General features: G+C 38.4%; 1 protein-coding gene across 4 annotated transcripts in view; it reads right to left on the bottom strand.

Moving 5' to 3' along the window:
* Positions 1-27,989, bottom strand: part of NPNT (nephronectin) — a 50,559-nt gene that overhangs the window by 16,372 nt on the left and 6,198 nt on the right. For 2 of the 4 annotated variants that reach the window (XM_061993895.1, XM_061993894.1), the window contains exons 3-8: positions 17,823-17,915; positions 9,784-9,903; positions 8,860-8,979; positions 4,406-4,540; positions 3,058-3,180; positions 1,103-1,504 (exon numbers count right to left, since the gene is read on the bottom strand). In XM_061993895.1, the coding sequence (XP_061849879.1) occupies positions 1,103-1,504; positions 3,058-3,180; positions 4,406-4,540; positions 8,860-8,979; positions 9,784-9,903; positions 17,823-17,915 (993 nt within the window). Of the gene's footprint in view, positions 1-1,102; positions 1,505-3,057; positions 3,181-4,405; positions 4,541-8,859; positions 8,980-9,783; positions 9,904-15,224; positions 15,318-17,822; positions 17,916-24,563; positions 24,615-27,989 lie in introns of all 4 variants that reach the window. The other 2 variants (XM_061993897.1, XM_061993896.1) reach the window with 2 other exon arrangements.

Below are 27,989 nucleotides of genomic sequence, written 5' to 3' on the forward strand. Positions count from 1 at the left end.
CACACTCCTCTGAGTAGTACCAGGATTCATCTTCCCAAATTCTAAGTCAGCTTTTGTCTCCATTTTATCAAACTGTGTAAAACAGATAAAAAGGCAATAGGGAAAACAAACAATTTTTTTATAAGGAACAAAATATTTCATAGTGTAATGACCTAAGAGAACACAGCCCATGAAGTTACCACGCAGATGCCAAAAACCTCCGGAAACAACCTCCTACGTTGCTTGTACACCTGCTCTGAGACAGCAAACTTTCCCTTCTACTACATTGCTTCAGCAGGTTTATTGTATATCAAGTTGCAGGAGAAGGGCTGATCCAGCACACGCTCCCCTTCTCTAAAATTAGCAGCAGATCTAAGATGAAATCAGGTGTTGAGTATTTCTTGGCAGATATGTGTAACTCTGCATGTGACACTAATGTCTTCTGTGGTATGCACTACAGCTGGCATAAAGCTGGTGTAGAAATAGTGCCATAGCTTTCAGAGCAGCTCTTGAAATCCCATGTGTTCATGCCATGAGAATCTTTACTGTCTTCAGTTTTTCATAGATTCTGTCCATAAAGTCAGTCTCTGTACTATTTTTATGCACTTTTGCCATTGCTTAGTCATTATCATCCAAGACTACTTGAATTCATACAATAAGGTAACCTAACAGAGTCTGTAGGTAATCAGACATGGTCCCATTTCTTATTATTCTTATAGCCAAAGAAATGCAATAAAAGTGTCTCTCAGCTCTCTTAATTTGAAGCCATTAATCGTGACTCATGTTGCATTTCAATGTTTTTCAGTAAAATGTGTTTCTTTCTCCAAAATTTTCATCTGAAAGCACGATTAGGCTAAGCACTTCTATAGGATGTTTTACGCACAAATAATTTCAGAAAGACAACCCAAATTTTTTGGTTGAACTGATCCAGAACTTACTCCCCACATTTTTGTTAGGTCATAAAATCAATTATTTGTGCAGCTTTATCATACTAATGCTTTCAGTTTCACGTCTTTGTTCTCACTAATAAAGCATTACAAAAAAACCTGAACAGAACACTACATGCTTTCATCTCACCCCACTTACAGTTCTGATAAATGAAAGGATCTGTAAAATTACTCACTGAACACATCTCCCCGGGGTTTCTGAGGATCTATCTGGATCCTGTTGTCATCTGTAATTCCATGGGAGACTGTAGTTGAAGACTCTTCAGTTGTTACCAGAGTTCTTTGTGGTGGTCGTGTAGGTCTTACTGTTGTAGGCTGAGGTGGTGTTGGAGGAGGCGGCCTTGTCATTGGCTTTGTTACTGGCCTTGTCACTGGCACATATCTAGTAGTTGGCTTTGGTGTCAGTCGGGTTGTTGGCCTGGGTGTAGGATGAGACGTTGGCCCAGGTGTAGGTTGAGTTGTTGGTCTGTGTGTATGATGAGATGTTGGCCCAGGTGTAGATCGAGTTGTTGGCCTGGGTGTAGGACGAGATGTTGGCCCAGGTGTAGGTCGAGTTGTTGGCCCAATCACCGGTCTTTCTGTAACAATAGCAGATACATACATTAATCTGAGGGGTTGCTTTGTGCCTCCAACACCAGGAATCCTATTGGTTATACTACTGTCTCCCTTGGGGAGTGTGCTGTTGTCTTTGAATATATGATATGGACCAGGTGGTTCAATCATAACATTAGGAATAACTGCAAAGAGAATCAAAATGGGACCAAGATGGACATCTGAGTCTCTCGCCCCAGAAATCTGACAATATATTTCATTATCATACAGAGAATCTTTGCTGAAATGATGTCAGTAAGCACTAATTACTTTACAGGGATGGAGCCTAAGCCAACAGCCTTTAGAGATTTACTTTTGCTAATCACCAGGAAACAAAATAAATGGCGTTTTTTCAACCTCCACAAAAAGGAGAAGGTGAACCAAGCAAGGGCTATGACACGGTGATAGTGCCTACAGTACCAGTTCCTTCAATGAGTCAGAAAGTTAGTTAAATAAATTTTAAGTTGCTTTCATAAGTGGAGTTTCTGCAGATATGAAATACAAGAACATCTGCTTTGTTATTTATAATTTGCTATTTTTAATAAGCCTTTTATCTCTCATTGGAGATCTTAAAAGCCCCAATAAGAAGTCTAATCACGTATTTTGTGTACAAGCGTTTCAAGTATAACATATAGTTAAAATGAAGAACTACTGTTTGTTAAACAATGAATTGTTTGATGACAACAGATTAAAAGTTTTTTTCTGTGGCCACCTGTTTATTACTATTCCTTTGAATACCCTGTGGGTTTTACATTATGGTCTGTTAAAACAGAAAATGTTCCTTAGGATTATGTCCCAGTAACACATGTGAAGTTCGTCCACATATAATTGCAAGCGCTCAGGTTGCAAAAGAGCACCTTAGCCAGCTCGCATTACCATGACAGCTACAGACAAAAGAAGCAAGTCCACAATGGTACTGGTCTTTAAAGAGATCAGTGAATCACCAAAGACCAGAACCCACTTATGCCCACAAGATCCTCAAGAAGATTCAGCAGATGTCATAGAGCTGCACAGTTCTAAAGGATGTCAAATGTTGGGGAACTCCAATGGTCTATTCTATACCAAAGGGAATGCCTGCTTCTCCCAAGAAAAAGGTGAGGAAGGGAATTCTTGCAGGGAAATTCTCCCTTTCAGCTCTGCTCATATCTGGGGAGCAGTGGGGGTGGATGGGGTGAGTTGCTGAAATGAGCCAGGGGCAGAATGTACAGAATAACAGGGTATGAGTAGTATTTACCGTTTGACCAGACTTACCCTGCTTACTCATTTGTTCTCATCTCATAGCAACCCCTAGAATGAAGCTGTGAACAGGGAGAGGTGAATTTCTTTCTAATTATGAAATGTCTCAGGGAAAGGTATTTTTACCAAGGCACGCTAAGACTTGGAAAACTCCATGTTTCCTGGCCTCTTATTAAGTAATAAAAATAGTTAAGAGAAACTGAGCCTGACAGCGCTGTATCTCAAAACTTACAACATGAGACACATTTAGAAGCATAGACTCTAAATTTACTTTCAGAATTGTTTTAAAAGCAGCACTACGTACGTATGCAGTTTGTTCCATTATCTCTGTACCCTTCTGTACACTTGCATTTGTAGGATCCTGGTGTATTGTAACATCGTGAAAAGCTACCACACTGATGGTGGCCAAGGGAACACTCATCTATATCTGCAACAAAAAGTTACATTAAAAAAACATTTACATCAAAAAATCTTTGACTTTCCACTTATCCCTGAAAAAACTCAAAAAGTAGTATAGTTATTAGGAAAATATTACTAATTTTGAAAAATGTAATAAAACTGAATTGCCAGTGGGAAAAGGAGGATAGAGAGTCACAAATTACTGTGGTCATATAAACATCAATTGTGCAACTTTGGCATTGCTCAGCTTGTCCCTTAGCATGAGCTTCAGTGATGTGCTGTGTGTAGACTGCAGTTGAGATCATGAAGATCACAAGTTTAACAACCACTTCTTAAAGATGGCATAATAAGAAAAGAAAAACTGAGTGTATGAATATACCCATTCTTAATCACACAGATATTAAACAGGTTTTTCATAATGTGCTTCCTCTATTACACATCTGTATGGATGTTTCTATATCAAGTAGAAACTGCTTCAAACATACTCGTTCCATGTTTGTTTTTAGTGATGCAAGTAAAAATCTCCAAGTTCCAGCATTCTGCATGGAGATTTCTCTCAAAAAAATATACTTAAATGAATATAAAGCAATGTCTCACTATCTCCACAAGATTCTTTTTCTTCAGTGAAAGGATCATAACCAGTTGAGGTCTTGGGAAACTAAGACAGTGGGACCTGAGATCATCTCTGTTGAGGTGCATACACCAGCTGTATTCTAGTCTCACATTCAGACAAAGGAAGGCTTTTTTCCCCAAATCCTGTCTTTTCCCCACCTATCTTTAGGGATAGGAAAGTTGGCCAGGGGAAGGAAAGTTGGCCAGCCTGGGTTGGAAAGAGCTGGGCTGTGCTTTAGCCACATTTTCTTATCTTGGATCTTGAGGCATGCTGTGGAGCATACCTGCGTTACTGCTCAGTTATAGCCTAAGCTCACATGCTTCTCCAAAACTACAGCTGTCTGTGCACAGTGAAATCTGTGGGGAAAAAGGCTTTGGAGAGGAATTTATGGGATCACCAGCTCTGCTCTCCCACTAGCTTTCACTGGAAAACCAGTTACAAGAACGGGAGCCAAACATATGCTTTCTTTTTTACAGTCTATTTCTATAATCTATTCTTTCCTAAAATACAGATGCAGTGCAACCTAAAACAACCTGCATCAACATTTCAGCTATAAAAACCAAACATTGCTCCTTAAACCATTAATTTCAATTCAGAATACGCAGCTCTACTACAAGCACATACGAAATATGTTCATTACCATGGCATTGGTATTTGCCTCCGATGTACATGAGATCGAAGCCTTTATGACACCTGCAAATGTAGCTTCCAAAAGTATTGACACAGTGCCTAAATCGTGGACAGATAACTCTCCCAGTAGCACACTCATCGATATCTGTGGAAACAGAGGAGCTGTATTATTCTTAATATCAGTTAAAATACAAGCTATACTATCCAAATTCAACTAGTTTCACTTAATGAAAAACTAAAGAAGAATAATCTTTTTGTTAAGGTCCTTTTGGCTACAAGCTGGTCAGCCAGTAGTAACTCCACAGTAATTCTGGCTGTGCCATCTCAGTTCAGCTCTTGGTCACAGATTTTCATGTGTCCTCTGCCACATGTCTTTACAAATACCGTGAGTGACAATAGATGCACTGGTGTAATGAGCATTGACACTGACTTTGGAATGTTTCCTCCATGTTCTTGCCACCCTGGTACTCTTCTTCCCCTTGGAGAGAAGACATTCTCTAATTCCACACAGAACACAAGTCAGCTTCTTCAAGGCCTCAAAACTGTAATGGTATTTGTCTGAAGAAAGCTACTTCATATTATTTGTATAACTTTCTTTTGTCTCACTAAGCCCTGTCTGGTTATAAAGATGGCACCAAAATTTACAGTTAAGGAATAATAATAACATACCCCAGTAACCCTGTTTTCTGACACATGCCTGAAATATTGTTCCTGTACCAGAGGTCATACCTGCATATTCAAAGTACATCACCCTGCAGTAGGAAGTGGTTTGTTTTTTTAAAATCTCAGGTGTCCCTAATCCATAGAAATCTTTATCTGTTCAGAACTTGCACTAAACAAAGAGAGTTCAAGCTAATGCCAGAGGTGTCGTGTTTCTTGGTCTCTTACTATCAAGTTACCACAGGCCAAATGCTTTTTGAGTACTTGCTCTTCGCAATCCCTTACCTTGCAGTGCCCGTGCTGTAGCTGATTCCCTTCCACATAGAGTTTGGTTACCTAAGTGACATGAAAATATCTTCGAGGTTCTGAGGCACATGGCTTCCATTTGCCCTGCCCTGCCCTGAAGCAGTGCTTCAGCATGGGACATCCCGGTAAGGACAAAGGGGGTGAAATACACAGGTGATGCTCAGTAAATGTCTGATGCCACTCGTGTCCCAGAAGATGCTGTTCCTCATGCTGGCTAACAAGCCAGGCAGAGGCCCAAGGAGCAGTCGATCCTCATCTGGTGCTGCTTTCACCATCTGGGAAACTCTTGGATGAGGTCAGGCTGATACACAAAAGCTGTTTGTGCTGCCACTCACTTTGTAGCCCTTGGAAACCAAGCTGAAGCCCCCCAAGTGCTTGAACCCTAATTCTTCTACATGGTAGGTAAAGGCCTGTCATGCATGGCTGCCTCTGACGCACGTTGCTCCCCATGTTTGTTGGTTATCGACAGAGCACAGTTCAAGCCTTTGCTCTGTAGCTTTATCAGAAAAGTAAGATTTTGCTCTCCCTGCAATTCTTTTCCCAAAAAGAGCACTTCAGCTGCAGGTATCAAAACTGCAAAACAAAGCCAAGTGATTGATGCCCTGTTGCTTGTGAAAGAGTCCTGAAAAAGTCAGAAAGTCCTGAGCCTCTTGCACAGCACAGAAAAAAATGTTTCCTCAAAACAGCAGGTTACTGAGGGCAGCTACCTAAGGCAGGGAAGATAAAGCTTCAAATTCTCCAGGCTGTGTTTCCCACAGCCAAAAGAAGTGATCTAAAGCCATGAATTACAGGTTAGATGGGCTGTCCTGGTAGCTCCTGCTGACATTGTCCCACTCTGCATGAAGAATTACTGAGGACAGCAAAGATTCAGCCCCTGAGCTCCCATACTCCTGGCCCGTCAGACTGCTCTGGCATTATCAGCTCTCCCTTATTCACAGTTGGAAGCACTTCTGCAATGCCACAGTAAAGAAGCAAGAAAGACAATGAGGCCAATACTGGGCATCTCTCCACATGCCTAAATCTCCTTATAAATCTGCCTCTTGCTTTGGATCTGTTATTAAAATTTTAGGCTTTGAGCACATTATTAACAGTTTTATAAATTCTGTCATGTTTCTTACTGTTATTTAATTTACAAGCCATAATTTTCTGCCCTTTACTAAAATACCATTTCAAAGCTGCAAATTTTAGACTTTTGATTACAGAGTTAGTTGGGACCCTTTTTTGAGTTTTTATCTTTAAATCACAACTTCAAAAACAATTCAGGAAGAAAAAGATTAGCCCCTGAATATACTACTTCATGGCATGGACTATGTTCTTTAAAACCTAATGTAGCTTGTCCTGCCTTTCCTTCTGTACATATTCATGTTTTGGCAAATTCCTATAAGGCAAAAAGTATGGTGGAGGATGAGAGCACAGTAGTGGTACTGTTACATTTTCTAGGCAATTATACATCCTAAAGATATAGGACTGAACTGCTAAGCAATACATTGTCAAAGACTGACATGAAAATAATGGGAAAAAGTAACAGTCTACTGCTTGCATTGACTATTGAAAGTGGGTGGATGATCATTACTGGTGGGAAAAACGCTTTTTGATCATCAGCTAGAGGACAGTATGCAAGTGCTTATAATAAGTCTACTGCAGTTCTCAAACAGTACAGTGCCCATGGTCTCTTTCAAGTACATGGGCCCATGCCAATTCACACTATCATGGGTTAAACTAAGAATAGAATAATGCCTGAAGGAATTTCCACCTGTGCTAAAAATAAACATTATGTTCCCAGCTGTCTTTCAAACTCTCCTCAAACAAGGATTTCATGCAGTCAATGCACACTTCCTTTTCTTTTTTTACTTCTATTTGTACTGAAGCAATATGCAGATCCTCGCTGGAACTGACAATGTCCCTAGCAGTGATGGGCTTGTACACACGTGAGGAAAAGGGATAGTCCCAGGCCCAGGTAGCTTAAATTTAGCTATTAATGTTAAATTTAGCTATTAAATTTAGTGTATTAAATTTAGGTATTTAGCGGTTTTAGCACAACACAAACTTGTTAATGAAATAACACAAAAAGAGTGCATGTCACAATTGGTTCTCAACAAGAAAGAAGTGGGGCATTTTTTCCTCTTGTGACGCTTCGCCTATACCATACAATTTTGGGGGCAAAATTTTTAAAATTGGTTATGAAACCAAACTGAATGATGCACACCCAACTGAAATGTGGGTACACAGTTCTTCATTTTTCTGGGGAAGAAAGTATTTTTTGGAAAACTACACTGAAGAATTTATACTGCTTCATATAACTGAGTGCTCTACTTCAGCATTGAAAGTGTACTGTTTTTATTTCAAATAATGAAGTTTGCCTATACATAAAAAACTTGCAACTATTTTTCTAGCAAATTTCTGTATTTGGTATAACTTTCTTGAATTTGTACTTAAAAATCACTCGGAGCACTATGGTGTGGCACAACTCTTCCAAATATCTCTGCCATAAAGCTCATAGTGTCATTAGTCACAATTCAATCCCTTTGGCGTGTGACAATGATGGGCTTTTTTCTCCAGCTCTACCCATTCTTTTGCATACACAGACATGCCAGTTACGCATTTCAGAAAGCTTCTGACTTATTGTTGAGCCTGCTCCTCACATCAGAAGATCTAGCATCTGTCCCTTTTTCTGCCAACAAACTCTTGGTCAGCATAGGTAAGCCATTTGGAGAATCACCTCCCCTGTGGACAGCCATGACACTCAAATGGTTGATTAGGGCATCCACATTCTCTTACGTTCTTTCAGTGCAAGTGTTGTTCCTGGTTATGAAACTGTAGCACTGCATAGAATATAAATAATAAAATCACTGGAGCACCGTATCCACTCAAGATGTATAGTTAATGACTAACGAAATCACACGTCACACTGTTCTTCAGTCTCATTAACCATAAGCACCTTTTCCACGTTCAGGAATGTGGGAACAGAACATTTCACTTCTATACTGAGTTTAGTTCAAACTGGAGTTTCCACAACACAGAAGAAAGGCAGTCGCTTCCATCCCATTAATATTGGGAGCACGCACAGCCCTTCACCTTGTACCACTATGATCTCAGTGATTTTCACAAATTAGCACTCTACTCAGAGCCCAGGCACCACCACCTTGTTGGGTATGATTAACAGCTGACCTCCCCATTTCTGTTTTTTATGCAGGCAGATATTTTGAACTCTCTGTTAGCAATACTCTAAAAAATAGCCCAGTAACAGAAGTGGTAAAGGCCGAGGGCTTGGTTGCCAAGCAGCACATGCAGGTTTTAAGCAGTCAATGAAACCTGCAAGACTGGAGAACGCTGTTGATTTCTGACACAAACCACTTGAGAACACCTGAGCAACATAACATGCCTATCCCAGTTCTCAGCTAATAAATGCATCTGATAAAGCCTCCTGAACTGCATTCAGTATAAGGATAGAAATCCTTTTGGAGAACAAAAGAAATAAATCTCTATTTGCTCACCCACCTATGCATGTCCTGCCATCAGGCCCTAACTGCAGTCCTGGAGAGGGACAACGGCAGCGAATTTCCCCTTTCAGTACATCACAGCCATACTGACAGTTTGCCATTGAGCAAGAAAGAGCATCTAGGGAAAATAATGAAACATATTTAGAGAAAGACTCCTAGCAGTACCAGAAAATTACTGAAAACTTAGGAGAATGAAGATACTGCATGGTTGTTGGATTTGACAGTTATCCACTCAGGCTTTAAAACGTAAGTGCATATGTAGTAAATGTTTTCTTTACAAAAATTGCATTTCTAATGAAAAAAAAACTAAAGGAAACCACCACGACTGTAGCAAACTGTCATGGAATGCAGCCTCCATGAGGAATATAAAACCCAGTGTGTGCTATAAACCCTCTTAGGCAGTACTGCCATTTAAAAATAGTAGCTTCTCTAATTAAAGGCAGCTTCTCTTCCTTTTTCTCTGTCCAGACACTCAAAATATCCAGTTTTATGGGAGCAAGTAGGAACCTGATCTCCAGAAAGATGACAATACAATTTTATGCCAGTCAAGCAACCAGCATCTGCAGTTTTAAGGATTTTACATCTCACATAAGGACATAATATAGCAGAACCGCAGGTGTCTTGCTGCAATGAAAAGCGCAAGCACTTGTCCTTGAATGCCAATTAACAGTGATTTACAGCACTGAAGAATGCTGCTGGGGAAGCTTGTAATAAAACTAATAAAAACAAAATATTTGCTTTTGCTTTGTTCAGCCTGACTCTATTAGAAAAAAAAAATGCTCATTTTGTGCAACTGCTTAATTTCCAACACAATTAATCTTTTACTTTGGGATTGATCTTCATTTCATTTAAGTTACCCAGGGAAACCCAAGCAGGGATCTTCAAGAGTTTGAAAAGAAGAAAGGAACAAGCCTTGCCATACTCGAGCACGTTCCATCTGGCATCAGCATGTAGCCATTCAGACAGTAGCACTTGTAGCTGCCGTACGTATTCATACACCGGTGTTTGCACGGCCGTGGCTTTAGTCCACACTCATTTAGATCTGAAACAAAAGGTAAAAGGGAAGGAGGCGGGAAAAGAAAATATATAAAGTACATGTGAAAAAAACACTAGTTCAAGTTCCTGGAAAAAGAAGGAAAAATATGGCAATTAGGTTTTTATGTGCAGTCCAGCTGACAGCAAATGTCCAGAACGTCCTGCATGAACCACTGTGCACCTCTTCTGTCCAGTGGCCTATTTTCTTTTCTTTCACAGATATCCTTTCAGAAATGACGATATTAGCACTAGATTAAGTGCCAACATAAGTTTTGTTAGGGAATGCGCAAGCTCAGGCTGCCCATGTGTTGTCACTATTCATGTTGATATTATTGTCCAGGACCAGCCAGCACTTTGGAAGAAGAGGAGAAAGCAAACGTCACTGCTGCAATCACTATCAGTGATTCTGATAGTGATTCAGTGATTCACTAGTATGCTTCAAAATTAGTTTCAGAGGAAGGTAGGAAAGCTGGTGCTAACCTACTTCAAACAATCTCACAGAGAAAGTATTCCTTACCATCTAGGCAGTTCTGAAAAAAAACCAAAAAGCACCTGACATCAATGATATTTGTGAAGATCTCCATGTAGGTAGTATTTTAGATTTACAATTTCATACAGAATTTGTAACTTAAACTGAAAATAGTCACCCTACAATTTTCACATTAGTACACAAGGCTTCTAATAAGAAGTAGATTGAGTGAGGACTTCCTTCAGAAATCTCTTTCAAGAATCCATGATGGTTTTCCCTGGGTGACCCAGAATAATTTGTTACTGGTGAGTAGAGATGACAATAAAGGTGAAAATAACTCGATTCACAAATCCAGCCTGCAAGTACTTAAACAATTGAGTTACTAACCCTCATGTCTAATATTACACAATGCCGTCTAGAGGTCTGTTACAGTAAGAGAGTCACTGTAATTACAGGAACTTTTTCAAAGAGCCATCTCTACTATTAAGCAATTTCTTATCTAGCCTGACTCCCTGACCCATATAGCACAAAAGTACCACAGCCCCTACTGTGGGGAAGACAGCCAAATACAGTAGCCACTTTGTAAAATGCCATCTGAGAAAACAACACAAGGTTTCTATAAATTAGATTTGAAGAGTTAAGATGTTAAAATACAGAGACAAACACATCTCTGGTTAAAATGAAGTCAGTAATTCATTTGACCAACTACAAGTACCAATCTCAAGGTTTGTGTTGTAAAAGGAATGAGAGAAGGTTATGTTCACTGTGGAGATGAAGTCAGAAAAAAACCACTGTTTCTAGACAGCTACATCTGGAATTCTTCAAATACCGAGTATTTGGATTTCAAACTCATCTTGAAACACTGTAATCACTTATTTTTGGAAGACAACATTCTTCATCTCATTTTTTTCATACCAAAGTGTTCTTAAATGGTGTTCTAAAATTGAGAAGTGTTCTCCCTTTTGTTATGACTGATAAAATGCAGAGCAATCAAGAGAAAAATAAGTATGCTGGACAAGTCATTGATACAATAAAAAAATCAGCCACACGGATTTTGCCAGTGCTTGCCATGAGCACTCTGCTGTGTTACTGCTGTTCCCAAGAGCTCCTAACAATGCTTATAGTAACATTCATTATTTTCTGACCCACTTTGTTTTTTCTTCATGGGGTCAAGGAAGAGCGAGTGTCATGCAGACAGGCATTTGCTCCTCCCCATAACATTTCCTCCAACTGATGGATATAACCTTTTTTACTTCATTTTTCCAAGCCCTCAGGAAAGCTTCAGGTTTAGAAATAATACTTCCTGCTCCCTTCTGTTGCAAAAGGACATAATTTTCCCCCTCTTCCTGCAGAAGGCTGAACAAGATGGTTCTAGGAAGACTGCAAGGGAACATTTGCAGAAGGCCAGGTGAGTGTAGGTAGGACTTCAGTAAGAAAAAGTTGCCAAAATAAGGGCTGGACCTGTGCCTGGCAAACAAGGAGCGATGGCCATCTCCAGAGTCTTCCTGCATGTTGTAAAAAGAGCATCCCTTTTCAACTCTCACTCTTTGGGAATTTGCAAGTATTTCTGGAGTCACAGCAAGAACACACTTCTCCCGGAAGGCATCAATACCACAATCACAAGAGCACACCTGCTGAGTCTGAGAAAACAGCTACAGAAAAGATGTACATTTTCTACTGTGAATGCAGGATCTTCAGCTAAGAGCTGTGACTGTAGGTGCATACAGTAGGTGCATAAGTCAAATTGAAAAGCAGATGATTATGCTACAGTGGAAGGGCAAGTTTTCCTTGTGAAATCCTTTGAGTAGAAAAAAAACTTTACACAAAAACGTTCAACAATGAACAGGTGAAAGCATGTATATTGGGAGGCAAATTTCTCCAGGCAACAGAGAAATTCTCTTTTTTCTTTATTCTGCAGAACTTAATACAATTAGACAGCTCCTGACAGACATTGTGGCTGCATCCACATATTTATTATGCATGCAATGTGTCTGTTAAAAATATCATTGTTAAATTCAAAAACTGTTAGAGTTGGACTTTAATTCAGAAAAGTATCCTCACAAAGCCCACTATTCTGAAACTCAAGGACAACAATCCTTTGAAGTAAGAGAAAGAAAAGTTGTCAACATCTAAAATATCTGTATTCTTCTTTTGTAAAAGAAAAAGCATCAATTAACAAAATAAATGCACAATAGAGCTAAGTACAAAATACTTTAGAAGTAGGGACAGAGCAAGGAAAGGTAATGCTGAAATTAAGCTGACAAAGCAGGATCTTAAGAGTGTGATAACTTCTAGTGCTTACATTCCACTGCACTTCAGCTCCTGGACTCATATAAACTCCTGACGACTTTACCCTTAAGAACTGTCTCGCATTTATTTCCAGAGCTAGGACCGTGGATCCAAAGTTGAAAACACTAAGAGTTTATGACTGTTCTCAGTTTACCATCTTGCATAAAGTATACATTACATTATGAGCCTTAAATAATTGTATCTTTCTATAGGACTCTGAATACTACACCACCATTTGGTACAAAACATTCTAAGTACAAAAATGAAAGTTCTGCTATTGACAAATAGACGGCTTTAGTAACACAGTAACTTGATCTTAACTTGATCTTGAAAAGCAGGTGCAATCAACTGTACTAAGATATCATGTTACATGCTTTTCATTTGTGGAATTTTGTCTAAATTATTTTCCATTGTCTTCACTTCATTTTCTTTGTATCTGGGAAGAAACTCTGTTAACATCAGCTTTTAATTCACATCTTAAAAAACATGAAGAAAGTAAAGTGCTGTACCTTGAAAATTTTTTATTATTTTTACCCTTGGCAGACACAACAGAAAGTCACAAGGCAGCAGGAATTGGCTGTTAGCACAACTCCATTTGAACATAAACCTCATGTGTCACAGGGTTTTCACTTTTGCCTTTGAAATTAGCTATTGAGAGAAGGGTGTTTTTAACCTGATAGAGTCAGAATGAATGATACTGTTTAGGAGAAATAGTACTGGCCATGCTGTGGCTGCTGAAGAGAGAAGCCAGCTTAAAAATAGGTTAGGTGTATTAGAGCATTCTACTCAGTCCATCTTATTTTCCCCAAAATCCAACATTTCTTCTTTTCACCAGCACAGATGGGCACATACTTGGAAAGTGCACACAAGCACCACTCAGTTTCCTAGGAGGCACCTTGTACAGTTACTGGCAGGTCTTACTCGTCCTACATAAAGGCCTGTACGAATATGCTGAGAACCTTCTTGATTCAGCTCCATGAACGCATCCTCTGCAGGAGCATGCTTCCCTAAAAAGAGTATGAAGTACTGCCCACGGACCAGGCGAACACTGAAACATTTCTGCTATTTATATACTCTGTGTGTTTCGTGCTACTTAAGGTCTATTTTTTCAAGAACAGGTTCAGGCTAATGTTAACAGCCAAAAAATCAGCTGTAGCAATTTAACTCCTGAACAAAAGCTGGATACTTATCAACTGTGTTTCAGGGAACATCTATTAAGACATATCAAAACAAATTTCTATGAACCAAAAGAGGAAATAAGAAAAGGGCAAAAGTTTCCTCTAAAAATTGAAAAGCCAAAATGTACAAAAGACTAATAAAAATAATACTTTTACACTGTTTTTTTTTTTTAATAAAATGTCAACGTTTCTTTTAACGGCTTATAATCGCACACAAATTTAAATCTAAAGCCCAACCTGATTAAAAAGTTCAATAAATCTCTTTAAATTTGTTGTGGGAATATCCACTCACTGTCATGCACTTGAGAATTTCACTGTTCAGACACTTCAATTCATGTGTTACCTACAATCATATAGTCAATGCATAAACTATCATTCTTGATCTCAAAACAACATATGTCAATACTGTACATAAAAGCATACTGACACTTTTGAGTACTAGGGAAAGCAAGTCTGTAACATAAGTGCAGGCTGCTAAGCACAAGTATTTTATTTTTAAAGAAATGAAACGAAAATGTGAATGCAAGGAAAGGACAAGAGTGCTATGCTGGCAAATCCAAACATGACTTTGTTGAATATGGTGTGGCATCATGCACGAGCTTGGGCAATGACCAACTTGAGCACAGACTGAACAATGGGGCACTTACTCCTTGGAAGATGCAATACACTCAGCTGTCTTCTTCAAATAGCTTCTGCAGAAGACGAGCACTCAAACTTTTTCTACCTTTTTCTGCCTATTAGCAAACTTGGATCAGACAACATGGAGGTCAATTATTCCATACCAAATTTACTCAGACTTTAAGAAAATCAGGACCAGGAACCAAGTGAAAAATATATTTTAACTTGTCATCACCATCTTATAAACAGTAGATCAGCTTTCACTTCCAGCAACTACCATTACACTACCACGTCAAATTTATGATAGCAGACTTGCATCACTCTAATCTTAGAGTTTTGTTCTCATCACTTAAGTCTGATCAACCCACAGTGTCCAAACACAGAAGAACTCTCCTTTTCTTCAGCTTTCAGCTTCACGTAAATCACAGTTTTGTCTTTATCTAACCTGACAAACAATTTCCATTGATCTCCCTTTTCAAAGGAACTTAGATACAAATAAAAAGTGGAAGCCCTGAAAGAAGAGCAGAGGAAAGGAAAAAAAGCAGGTTACAACCACGAGGATGGTGGAGAGTCAAGCCTTTTCAGAATACAGGCATGCAGCATCAAGGAAATACAATCAGTTATTTGCTCTGCATGCTGACACTGCAGGTTCAGCTTCTGCATCACAGCCATTGGTCTAATAGCTTCCAACTCCTTTGCAAGAAATCCTAGTGCCGTTTCAAGCCGTGCAGGGAGAAGGAGCACGTCACCTCAAATATAGGACCACCATCTCACCCCTTGATGGCATACTTCTTGCATGATGATCCTGAGTTCGGAATAGAAGTGCTTCACTGCTCTGACCAGGTGGACTTGTAGAGTGATGTTCATCTTCAGAGGATGGGAAGAAGGCATAATAAAAATGAAATGACCAGATCTTTGTAATATGCATGACTTAAATATAGATAAAACAAAAAAACAGTCTATGGAGTGCTGACAAGAACTGAATTACAAAAGGTGAAATTAGCAAACTTTACATCACATTCCTGGAACAGAGTAAGAGGCTAGTAAGTTAGAGAAAACCAGCCTTCCATTCTTTGCATAATGATGACCCTTCCCAGGCACACAAAGTTAACCTGTATATGCTTTAGACTGCTAGCAAATACCACAAGCTCTCAACTACTTGTACTTGCCTGAGAACATAGATCTAAATGAAAAGCAGTATCATTTTTCCGATTCATACATTTTGAAAGAAATATTAGTTCCCTTATCATTACTATAAATTAGACAGCTGGCACAGGGTATTTTCTTTCAAGTTGCTCAGCTTTTTCTCAACTGGTTACAGTTGTGAATCTAGGACAGAAAAACTAGAAGGGAGATACTTGAAGCTGTGCTGTGGGAGATACTTGAAGCTGTGCTGTGGGGAAAGCACGTGGTAAGCTCTTGTGCAGAGTTAATTGCTGACGATAGCAATATAATAAAAGAAGTATCAGTCAACTTCTGAGTGACCTAAAGTGAGGTCTAGATTGCTGCAGTGGCTTCAGTGCCACTGGAAAAGGACAAGTGTTCGGGCATCATCACACAGTCAGGGATCAACAGTCCTGCTGCGAGGCTGGGTTCTTCTCTTGGAATGGTCCCCGGAATACGGCTCTCTCCACGAGACCATGAGCAGATGAGAAGTAAAGCCTGTTTATCAATGCTAGTACTCAAAGAACACCTTTCACCAAGAACCTGAGCGTACTTTACAGCCCACCACCATTCACACATCTTAAAAAGACTTCCAGACTTTCTTAGAAAGACTTCGCATCCTATGCACTTTCAAATCTCATCCTAACATAGTACTGACACATGAGAAGAGCACGTATCCTGAATCCAGGAACAGCTCAAGGATCTCATACAGCTCAAGGATAGATATAAACTGCAGCTGCCCAAACTGGTATACACTTGAGACACCAGAGTCAGCAGGCATCTCAGAAACCTTGTGCACATCTGCCATGGCAATTTGCCACCAATACCACACAAGAATATTTGATATTGCCTAAAAGGATTCCTTTAATCATTTATCAACGCTTTTTTTCCTTCATTAGCATTTAATAGAAAGTGAATAGTTCCATTCAAAACAGCAGCCTCCAGCAATTTACACAGCAATTTTTTATATAGTGATAATTAGTATATAGAAAAACTGTTATATGTACATGTAACAACTGTTAGCTCACTGCATTGTTTTTCAGAAAAGTTCCAGACAGACCAAAGTAGGTGTAGAATAATAAAATCCTAACAACCCATCCTTTAAAATATCAGCCCTAAGTAAAGAGAAAAGGAGACAGGAGCATTTGGGAAATGACAGAACAAATGAAAGTTAAAACTAAAAAATACAACATCCATTTCCACATGAGTTCAGGAAGGATTAGTAAATCTGAAAATAAATATATATCTATTTTTGAAAAAAGTTCATTCCAAAATCAACATGTCAAAAGAAGGTTAACAAACATCAAGGTGTATTTTTGAACAACACAGTTCTAAATGTCACGCTTTTCTACCATACTTTCTCAGCATTTTCAGAAAATGTATAAACTTTTTCTGTAGGCCGAGACAACTGAAAAAGACAATAGTGTTATTGAGATATCTTTGTACATGAACACATCTCAGGCATCAAAGTCTAATAAATATTGCATTACAATTCTGTTTTATACTCTATATCATTACATGTTCACAACTCTTAAGTATGTACTATGGTTTATTGCCATCTAGCTAGTTTGGGATTAGGAACACAAAAATGAGAATGCATGAATGATTATTTTTTTTTTACTAAAACAAATATTATATCACGACCCAAACCTGAAAATTGTGACTTTATGGAATAGCAATCCTGACCACAAGATAAAAATAATTTCATTCGGATTCAGGAGGGCACATAAATACATACCTTCCATTAATCTTGTTGATTTTATTTGAATTAAAGTTTGGGGGTTTTTTCTCCTATGTTATCCCACTGCAGATGTCACTTTCAGTGTAAATATCAGTCCCAACAAAACAGCTACAACAGTAACAGGCCCCATATATGAGGTCATTACCCTATAAATGCAGGTGACACACACAACATTTGGGGGCAGAGGGAACAACAATACTTGTGTGCTTTCAAGGTAATGGGATGAAGCTGGAATACAAAAAGTTCTACTTAAACAAAAAAAAAAAAACCTATTTCACTGTGAGGGTGAGGGAGCAGTGGCACAGGCTGCCCAGAGAAGCTGTGAAGTCTCCTTCCTTGGAGGTCTTCAAGACCCGCCTGGACATGTTCCTATGCGACCTGATCTAGGTGACCCTGCTTCTGCAGGGGGGTTGGACTAGATGATCTCTAAAGGTCCCTTCCAGTCCCTACCATTCTATGATTCTTACCTTGGTTGCAGGTTTTTCCAGTGTATCCTGGGTGGCACTTACACTTGTTTGGCCCAACGCATTCACCATGTTTGCATCCTGGCTGGCATATAGCTGCAAATAGAAGAATACTCTTTATTCCTCCACTTCAGTCACAACTGACAGCACTTTACTTTGAAACAAACGGCAACAACCTAGCAGTAAGCACCCTTTATGTTTCTCCCTTAAGCATCCTTACATGCTTCAAATACCACTGTTTAAACATCAGGTGCACTCTCCAAAATAATCCCCAACCCAATACATGTGGGATGAGTGAGACACGTTAGCAATCTAACATTGTGCTGCTTCTGAGATATTAAACCTTTTTAGTACCCAATTAGCAAGCTGGCACTGTGCCTTCACTTGCAATTTCTATGTATGTATATACTATGATTCATGGCATTAAATTTAGTAAACCTGGAACATGCCCCAGCTATATAGAAAGCACATATATCATGTGATAGGCAACATACAAAGTCATAGTTAACTCACAGGCGGGCAGTAGCACGATCTCAGCATTCACCGTTTTCCTCTATAGGGCAACACTCTTTATCACCTTGTTAAACAATGCTTTACCTGAATCCCTCCTTTTCAAATGTTTGGATTCTGGCACTACTTTTTAAAATTTTTTTTTGGGGATAAAAAGGAGTAAAAACAACACTGACTGTAACATGCTGCTTTATCACTGCACACATCCAAGTCACTTCTCAGAAAGTTTCAAGCATGTATTACCCAACCTGCTGTACAGCCACAGTCTTAGATGTGAAAGTTCTTCTGGTCTACTCTGCTTCCAGAGTCAAACTTGCCAGATAATTTCTAGTTCCTCAAAAGAAACGTAAATACAGAACTCCAAGAAATAATACTTAGGAAGCTGTTTTTTGGTACCTCTCTCAATATAACACAAAATTAATAAAACAAACTTTTAAAACTTCAGTAATAAAACAAGCATTGATTTTGAAGAAATATGAGAGTTCATGCACAAATGTGTTTCTAGTGATAAAGGTTTGGCCAACAGATAGATTGCGTTTGTCCTCTATTATCAAGGCTTTTATTTGTTGTTGTTGTTTAAACACATGACTAGTGATATCCCTGAGAAAATAAAACCTAGTTTTAAATCCATAGCACTGCTCTTGACAGATTTTCGTAACACTATGGTGGCATCTCTTTGCAAAAATTGTCTTAAGGAATAGCTTAAAAGGTAACAGAGAAGGATATTTCTAGATAATGCAATATTTTTTTTTCCCCCCATAAACACTGTCCAGAAGCAAACAAACAAAAAAAAACCAACCCATGATTCAGAAATGTCTCAATTGAAATGTTATGAAAAGGGCTGCTTAGACTACTAAAAGATATGTTTCAAAAATTACCCTTAGGTAATGGACAAATTTGATTGATAAGCAACTGATACATCATGAAAAACTTTTAGAACATTGTCCTTCAGAACAATTACCCCTTTTTAAATAATTATTTTGATAAGCAGAAAGAAAAAAATCTTTGTGTAAAAGTCCATTTAGACTCAAGGACTCTTATCTTCCTGACATCATACACTCAAATTTAATTACAAGCGATGGAAGCAAAGAAAGACTATGAAGGCCAACTTCATGACTTTGAACTGAGTGGGGAAAAAGTAAAAGATGTGATCTAAACTACAGTAGAGAAATAAAAATGAATATGTTTTTGAAAGCGTCCATGAAGTTTCCACTGCACTAAGGAAATAATCCATATTGTGGAGTGGGATACGGTTAGGTAATAACTACTCTTAAAAAAACCCACAAAGCATATGATCATCTTAGTGTGAAGTGTTATAGTTCAGTAGCTGAATCTGTGGCAACTTCAGTTTAGCTGAGTTTAAAGTCATGGTCTGTCCCTCAGCTGCACAGATTGTAAATTAGCAACAGCTCAGACCGAGGGGAAAAAAACACAAACAAATAAATCTCATGCATCAAGATAAAGAGCCATATAAGAGTCAGTAACTAAGTAAACAAGATTTTCATTTAATTTAGAAATGAACATGTTCCTCTAACTCTGAAGGTCAAATACATTTGTTTTCGGAATCAGTCGTTTTGCTTAATTCTCTCAGTTTAACAAGTAGGTCATATATTGTACTAGAAGAAAATTTATGTATTAGCATTTGTTCAAACTAATAACATACACTTGGCAACAGATACAAAACATGTAACGTATATCATGTGATTAGAGCAAGCAATTGGATCTATGGGATCTAAAAGAGATCATCTAGTCCAATACAACTCAATAAACTTATCCCCATACTATGCAGTATTTCAAGTCTTGTATCACATATAGATGAGTAACTCCTGATCTAGTCTACTTCCTACTCTCAAGACACAATTAAGAAATGCACTTAAATCACATAATAGTCATCTCTCCTGTTTTTGAAAGTCTCAGTTGAAGCAGATCTCAGTCCTTCAGCAGTCTGCAGCTTGAGAATCTCTACTACCACAAAGAAAGTTTCCTAAAGATTAGCAAACCACTCTCCATAAAGTCATCATAAAATGATTTTGGTTTTTTGCACAAAATACAGCTATTTGGAAACATACATTTGCTGCCAAACTGTACTCAAGGAAATTCTGTTTATTAGAATACATTCCATGAGCTTCAGCCACTCATTATGCATCTTATTTATACACAGCCCCTGAAATTCAACACAATGTTACAACTGAAGAATTTTTATACACAAGAGAAAAGCTGTTTGCAGTGAGTGTAGCAACTTCTGTAGCTCAGTCAAAACCACAGATACATCCCACAGCACTTCCTCAGGAATCATGCCACCTGCACCACAAAACATGTATATCCTGCCATTAACTTAAATGGGGCTTCAAATGGTGCTCAGGACTTAAGAAGCAGATGGCGTTCACAAAAGTCTGCACACTCAGTAACACCTGTATGCCCTTCCCACTGGGCTCTACCAGAGTCACCAGGCCAGAGAGGTGGGTCTGCCAGCTGCAGTCTGCTATTAGTCCGTATTCCTAAGGAGGAGTTGCTCCTGCAAGGCAGCAGAGATACACCTGCTGACAAAGCTCTATCATTCCTACCAGGATTCCTCTCTGAAAGCACTTAAACTGGGACTCTCAATTGGGTATAATGTGGACTGAGACAGAAAGAAATCCTAAGCACAACTATTATCATCTTAGGCAGCTGCTGCTTACTTATCTAGGCCACAATAAACTACAACTAAACTTTCCATTTAATTTTGTCACCCAATTAATCCAAGAGATATCTGCAAATAAACACAATTATCCATTCTGGTTTGATCACTTTAAACTCTTTTTTGAGGACAGATGTGGAAATCTGGTCTGTCTCGGTTCCCATCAACTTTAACAGAGTCAAGGATGTATCCTGAAGCCTTTTATTTGACCATAAATCTTATAGAATATCTATTTTACATATTGACAAGAACAACATTTTCCTCCAAAATAAGATGATAAATATAATATTTTAAGACTCACTTAAAGTTCAGGAGAAATTAAACTTCTTATAAAAACAACACAAGGAACTGAAACATGAATGAGTGGCCTGGGTTTAGAGTTGTGGGGTTTTTTTTTCCAAGCATGGGAGACAGGGAAAAAGAATTTCTGGTGAAATGTGTGTGCTGTTAGCACAAGTTATGCTTGTGTAAAAGCCAGAAGCCACCAATCTTCCCAGCTGTTACTAACTGCTGATGGTGTCTGAACATGACTCAATCATTCTGCACTATTATTTTTTTAATTGTTGCATAAATACAATAAATGAAAACCACATTCAGTCAATTCATTACAGGTCTTTAATGTTGGGTTTTTAAACTTTCATCTGTATTTCCTCCCTGCACACAGTCCTCTCAGAACTGCTCTGGAGGTCCCCCTCAGGTTTTGTCAGTTCCTCTGCACTAAGCTGCCCATGTTCTGAAGGCACAGTTGGCTAACACATGATGTCCCTTCTATTCCTTCTCATCTAGAATTTGAACATTAATGATTTATTACTTTACTACCGAACATCATTGGTGGAGTCCTAACCAGACAGTTGCAGTGCCTAGTTCCCACCTGTCTAACTCCTCCTCTTCATTTGTGGCCAACAATTAACATCCCTGAGCTTTCTCAGTGGAGTATCTATGCCAGTTTAACTCTTTGGCTTTCCAACACGCCTGGCTAACACCTTTCATCAAAACAGTCATGATTATAATTCTATATATAATTCTTGCATGCTTTTTCTCAGTTTTGACCCTTAATTTCCTCTCCTTAGTAGTTTCCTTTCTTGAATGATGCCCACAAAAGGGTTTCGTAGACTAAATTTACCTTCCAAGCCTTTAATTGCTCTTTCTGCATCCCTCCACTCAAATCTGCCTCAAAAATGCCTGACTGCTGATGTCCAACCTGTCCTTAAACTTATATTTTCCCTTCTCTGAAGTCTAAAATATGCATAAGAGTACCTGCACCTGAAGTGAGCTATGCCAACCATCTTCCAGAAAGCCTTGCTTCTGCCCTCTCTTCCCAAGCAACACATAGGCCCTTCCTCACACTGACCCTAAATACCAGCTCCTTAAAATTCAGTTTGCTCAAACACAGTAAGTAATTTGTGCATCAGCACAGAGATGATTACCTACTACTCAGCTTCCCAAACCTTCACTGGATTTTCTCACACGGCTGAATGCAGAACAGACTCACTATCTCAAGATTGTTACTTACCTTTCCCCAGTGCCAACTTGGTAATAGGACTTGCATGTTGGTGAAACAAGCTTTCCTCTATGCTTCCTCCTTCACCCAACACTGGCTCCCTTTTTCCTGTGGTGCTAACAGACCACAACCTCAAATTCTATACTTCTCTTCCTCAGAGCCAGATTCGGCTCACATCTGTCTCTATTTACTTTTTGCAATTCTTTGCGAATTATGCAATTGCATAAATACACACTCAGGAAAATAAGTCTGCCTTATCTGCAGTCATTTTGATCCCAAAGTATGAGCTAATTTGTAAAATAAATCACTGTAGCTCTTTCAGAGTTACATATTTATTTTTTGCTCAACTACATACAAACACAGGAGAACGCATAAAGCTTCACCTCCCATGCAGTTACTGGTAGAAGGTAAAAACATGTCATACCCATAACTCACGTCACAGAATTACTTACAGAAAAATAACTTTGCTTCCCAAATAAGTTCACTAGCAGTCACAACATAGATCTCTGCAAAGCCTAAGAAGCCTGACTAGGGCACCTGGTTATTAATTTTTAGATTATTTCATATGTAAAAACTCTGTATTCTATTTTCTGAAAGACAATAAACATCCTTGACCAACTTCTGTAGCTGGAGACTGATAGTATCAGCAGATAAAATGGTAGTATCTTAACACCTGAATAATTTTTCAGAAGTTATTTGCACTCATTTGTATCATTCATGATAAGAAATGCTGTCAAAACCCATGATTAAGCTTCCATCTAAAATATACAGTTCCATTAAGCAAGCAGCTCCTAATTTTTGATGTGCAACTACAATATTTGCCTGGGTAAATCAGTTACTCATACTGCACATACGATTCTGGTACCAGCATATTAACATAATAAACTGCAGTCAGTATGGGCTGTTCATTGCAGTGAATTCTTTGCTTGGCTATGACTGTGGTCAAGTGTGTTTCTAAACTGCACAGACAAATCTGGACCCCAGCTCATGAATGCTGTGCTGTTCAGAACAGCACTTAAAGCATGCATAACTTCAGCAGGATTAACACTAAAATCAATAGGATTTAATGAAATCAGTAAAAGCTAGTCTAATGCTTATGCACTTAAATACCCTTTTAAAAATCAGTGATAATTTGATCTAACACAATGAAGAACTAGAAAAGGGAGAAACATTTAATGCTTTGTCGATCTTGACATGTTTGCATTTCAAGTGGCTTATGATAATTGCCTGTTTTTACCAGGATCTTTCTGTGTGTCTACTGAATTCCAGCAGGTAAACGCAGGCTACCATGAGTGCCTCTATGTGTGGTGACAGAAAACAAACTGGGCCTTACTGCTATTTGCTCACTAGAATATAACACTCACTGGCTTCAGCAGAGTAATCTCCATATCACAGTAACAAAGCTGACTTTGACAGATCATTGCTTTGCTCCCCTTCTAAAGGCTGGTACTCCCACCACAGGGGTAAATCAACAAGACTTACCAGCTCCCATACAGCAACAGCAGACTACAGTCCTGGGTACCAACGTAAACTAGTGCTTATTTCATTTTGCTCTAACCCGCCAGGTTTACAATGCCTGCGGACCAGGGGCTGTAAAGTTTCCCTTGTGTAGGAATGATAAACCATAGCAGCGGCTTAAAGCAGGCAATGGGAGGCAATAAGCTCCTCAGTCCTCCCAAACTAACCTCCCACTGCACATGACTCAATATTGTATTTGCCTCCAAAGTCTGACAGCTTGTAAACATGATGCTGGCAGAAAAATATTGCCTGAGGCTTGAGGGCAAAATAAAGAAAAAAGAAAAGAGTGAAAAGAGGAAACTGTAATGATCTAGAAAATAAGTACCTCATTGGATAGATGATTGCAATCAAACAGCCCTGTTCATTTCCTTCCCCCCCATCTTCCCCAAATCAAATGTTTAAAAAAGGAAAAAAGTAAAAGAACATCTATATCTCCTTGTAATGTATTACACTTTTCATATAAACTTAAGACTTACAAGGCCATAACTCCAAGTCGTAACCTTGCTAAAAATTATTTCAAGAAATATGTTCAGCTAACCTTTGGGCTGGCACCTTAGTCTGGCTATTCTCTGCCTTAAGACGTAGAAAGCTGCAAAACAAATATTCAAAAAAAAGAAGAAATTCCAGCTTTTTTTTCTGTAAGGAGGATGGACTTGGCTGGGGTTTTTATCAACTTGTTACATTCCTGGAGACTTAACACACATTCAACATTCAGAGACTTTTCTGAAATAAAAAAAAAAAAAATCTGGTACACATTTAAAAATGGAAATACCTTACGTCAGTATTTCACCATGAGACTTAACAAACACATTGGGATCCGCAAGAGTAATTAAACATAAAGATGTGATGCTATTCTTATTCAATCAAATAAGGAGTTACACTTTTGTCATGTTTCACACGGTACATAGTTGTAAAAATTCTCATGTTTCATGGTTTAGGTTCAATGTTTTCATCACCAGAACATAAATTCTTTTCTTAAAGAGACAGTATCCTTTCATTTAAATACAGGTGTATATTTTTAGTGCTGCACCTCTACAGAGAAAACATAAAGAGTTATCATCTGGATGCTAATTTGAGAGTAATTAAAATGACACCCATTTATAGGTACCTGAACACCTGCAACCAATAAATATGTTAGCATATAAATTTACTTGACATTTTTATAACGTTTTAATTTTGCATGTTATCTAAATTAAAACTAATGCTTAGAGACCATATCAGCTCTTACTACCATATTAAACTAGATATGTTACAAAACTTAAATAAGATGGAAACACCGATTTATGTTTCAAGATAATTTAAAATCTATTTATTTGCCAATAAAATTGTTAGCAGCATAGCCTGTTAGGCCACATAGACTTATTGTAAAAGACTGGGACTCACACAACAGCAGATCTTTGTATTTTTAAGTAGTAGGTGACCAACACTTAAGGGTTTGCTATGATTGCAACTTATATTGGTTTAAATTAGTTTTAAGCAGAAAGTCCCTTAGCATTTGTTACATTGCTGGCAGAAACTGAAAATACAAATATACTGCTGTTGTAAATGGTCAAAGTTATATTACTGTTGATATTTCCCTGGGAATGTGCACTGCAAAATTATTATTCTGTGTAGAAAGCGCAGAAGCGGTGCAGCGGGGAAGTGGAAACGGATACCATATCTTTAACACAGTAAAGTAATAATTGCTCTAATTTTCTAGACCAAGAAAAACAAACAAAAAATGAATAAAAATAGCAAAACCTCTTTTTTTTTCCTTGCATAGCAGTATTGCAATTCTGCATAAAATGTCTTTTCTTTGAAAAGTATAGGGATGCACAAAAATATTAGTCATTTTGCAAGAAGCAAACATGCTGCATATCAATATTAAACAAACATTGCCAACACAGTGCATTAATAGAGATCATATTCTTACAACCACAAATTCAGTAACAAAACACTTACTAACCTTAAGGAGGTTTCTACTAGCAGGTCAGCCTCCTGGAAGCCACTGTTTTCATGGCTCATTATTGAAAAAATCATGGGTTTATTTTTGTGCATCTTGGACTATACTCCCATAAACATTACCATGGGTTATACAAAAATCTTCCAGGCATCAGTGAGAGCACAGCCACCTCTTCCCCCTCGGTCCCCACCACCTCACATCTCTGTAAATAGATTGCACATTACAGATATGCAACCTTTAAGCTTATTAGGACAGAAGCAGCAGCATAGACAGTGTAAGTTTATTCACAAATGTTGTAAGAAGGCAGCAGCATGCAGTTCCCAGCAAAGCATTTGGTCATACCTGCATCTGCAGGATCAGCTTGCACAGGTTTCCCTCTTACTCTTCCTCTTAAGAAGCTCTGGAAATAGTATGCTTTCCCCTAGGTTTGACTACATCTAAACGCTAACCTGATATCCTTCAATTAACATTCTGAAATGAACAATGCTAAGGGAACATGTAAACTACTGTCTCGTTTTATACTTTTATTAATGGGTTATTTTACTGTAGACCTTTTTGATTGCTCTGTCCCTAGACTTTCAAGCCAACTGACATATTTTCAGCATAAATCTGATGACTAACTCTGGTTTTGCTCCCTAGGTAGAACACTCAAACCTCAGGAAGGTAACCAGATAGAGTTAGAAGAGATGGACGCTCTGAAAGAGCACACTCATCTTCACAACTCCTTCTCAAGACAGACTTTATAGACTTTGTTATCACTTAAGGAGAATTCAACATTGAAATGAACAAAGTAATCAAATAACACTGCTGCTTGTAAAATCCATGTTCAATGGGATTTTATTCCTGTTAAACATCTTCTGTTGGTCAAACTTTCTGTCCATCAGAGAAAATCTCAGAATACCCTCTGCTGACTCCAACATTCATGCAGTTATGCTAAGAGCGATCTGACAGTAGATCTGCATCCATTTATAGAAGCCGCAGATCCAATCTTCTATTTTGTACATATGTCAACATTTTTGCTATCACCTCTAGCAAAGGAGTTGTCCAAACTGTAATCCAGAATGAGAAGCCATTTTTATTGCTTTTCTTAATAAAAAACCCAGACTTGCTTAAACTTTTACATCTATGTTAAAGTATCATCACTTTCTCCAGTTCTTGAATGTCAAACTGCAGTTGAAACTTCGAAGCAAAAGGCAACCTTCACAGTGTATTCTGGCCATATATAATTAGCATACAAATCAGCTACAGAGACACACAGCCAAGTACAAAGCAGCTGTATTTTGTTCACAGAAGGCACACAGGTGGAAATCATTTCTAGAACTTTTGAAAAAACTACAGATATATTTGTAAGCCAGCTAAAAGCAAGGCAGGTAGATCATTAGTTCTAAGAAAAATTTTCAGGGAACCAAGACAGATTAGGGGAAAAAAAGGTCCACAAAGAACTATTTTGCAGATCACCCCTAGTATGGCCTGTTGGAAACTGAAGGGAAGAACTTTCATTTTGACACAGACATACAAGTCTCCACATGTATGAGTGCATCTCTTATCCCATATTTTAGGTTTCTGATAGGCAAACCAGGTTGCAGAGTTTAGTATGTAAGTATATATTCACAGACGATTTTTGTACACTGGATTACCAGCAACAGTCAGTCAGCAGTGGTTCTAAGGACTTTCCTGCTCCTTGTCCTACCTCTGGTCTAGCAGAGACACTTAGACAAGGCCAAGATGACACTTTCCTTGAGAAACACTGAAGATAGTCATTCCTGCAGAATGCTGTCACAGATATTAGAGAGATGAGATGACCTTAAACTATAGTAGCTAGAATTGTACTCTATTCTGCAGTTGACATTTCTCATCCAGCTCAAAGAACAGAGCTCCAGCTCTACTACCACTGGAAACTCTCTTCCCTTGGGTATTTCAAACCATGAAAATTAATGATGAGCACCATTTAAAAAAAAAAAAAATCAACTTCCTAAGGCAGTCTTTTCAGCTGGCACACTGACAATGCATTTGTGCAAGAGG

The sequence above is a fragment of the Colius striatus genome, chromosome 3, assembly GCF_028858725.1.
Source record: "Colius striatus isolate bColStr4 chromosome 3, bColStr4.1.hap1, whole genome shotgun sequence".
Taxonomy (NCBI): domain Eukaryota; kingdom Metazoa; phylum Chordata; class Aves; order Coliiformes; family Coliidae; genus Colius; species Colius striatus.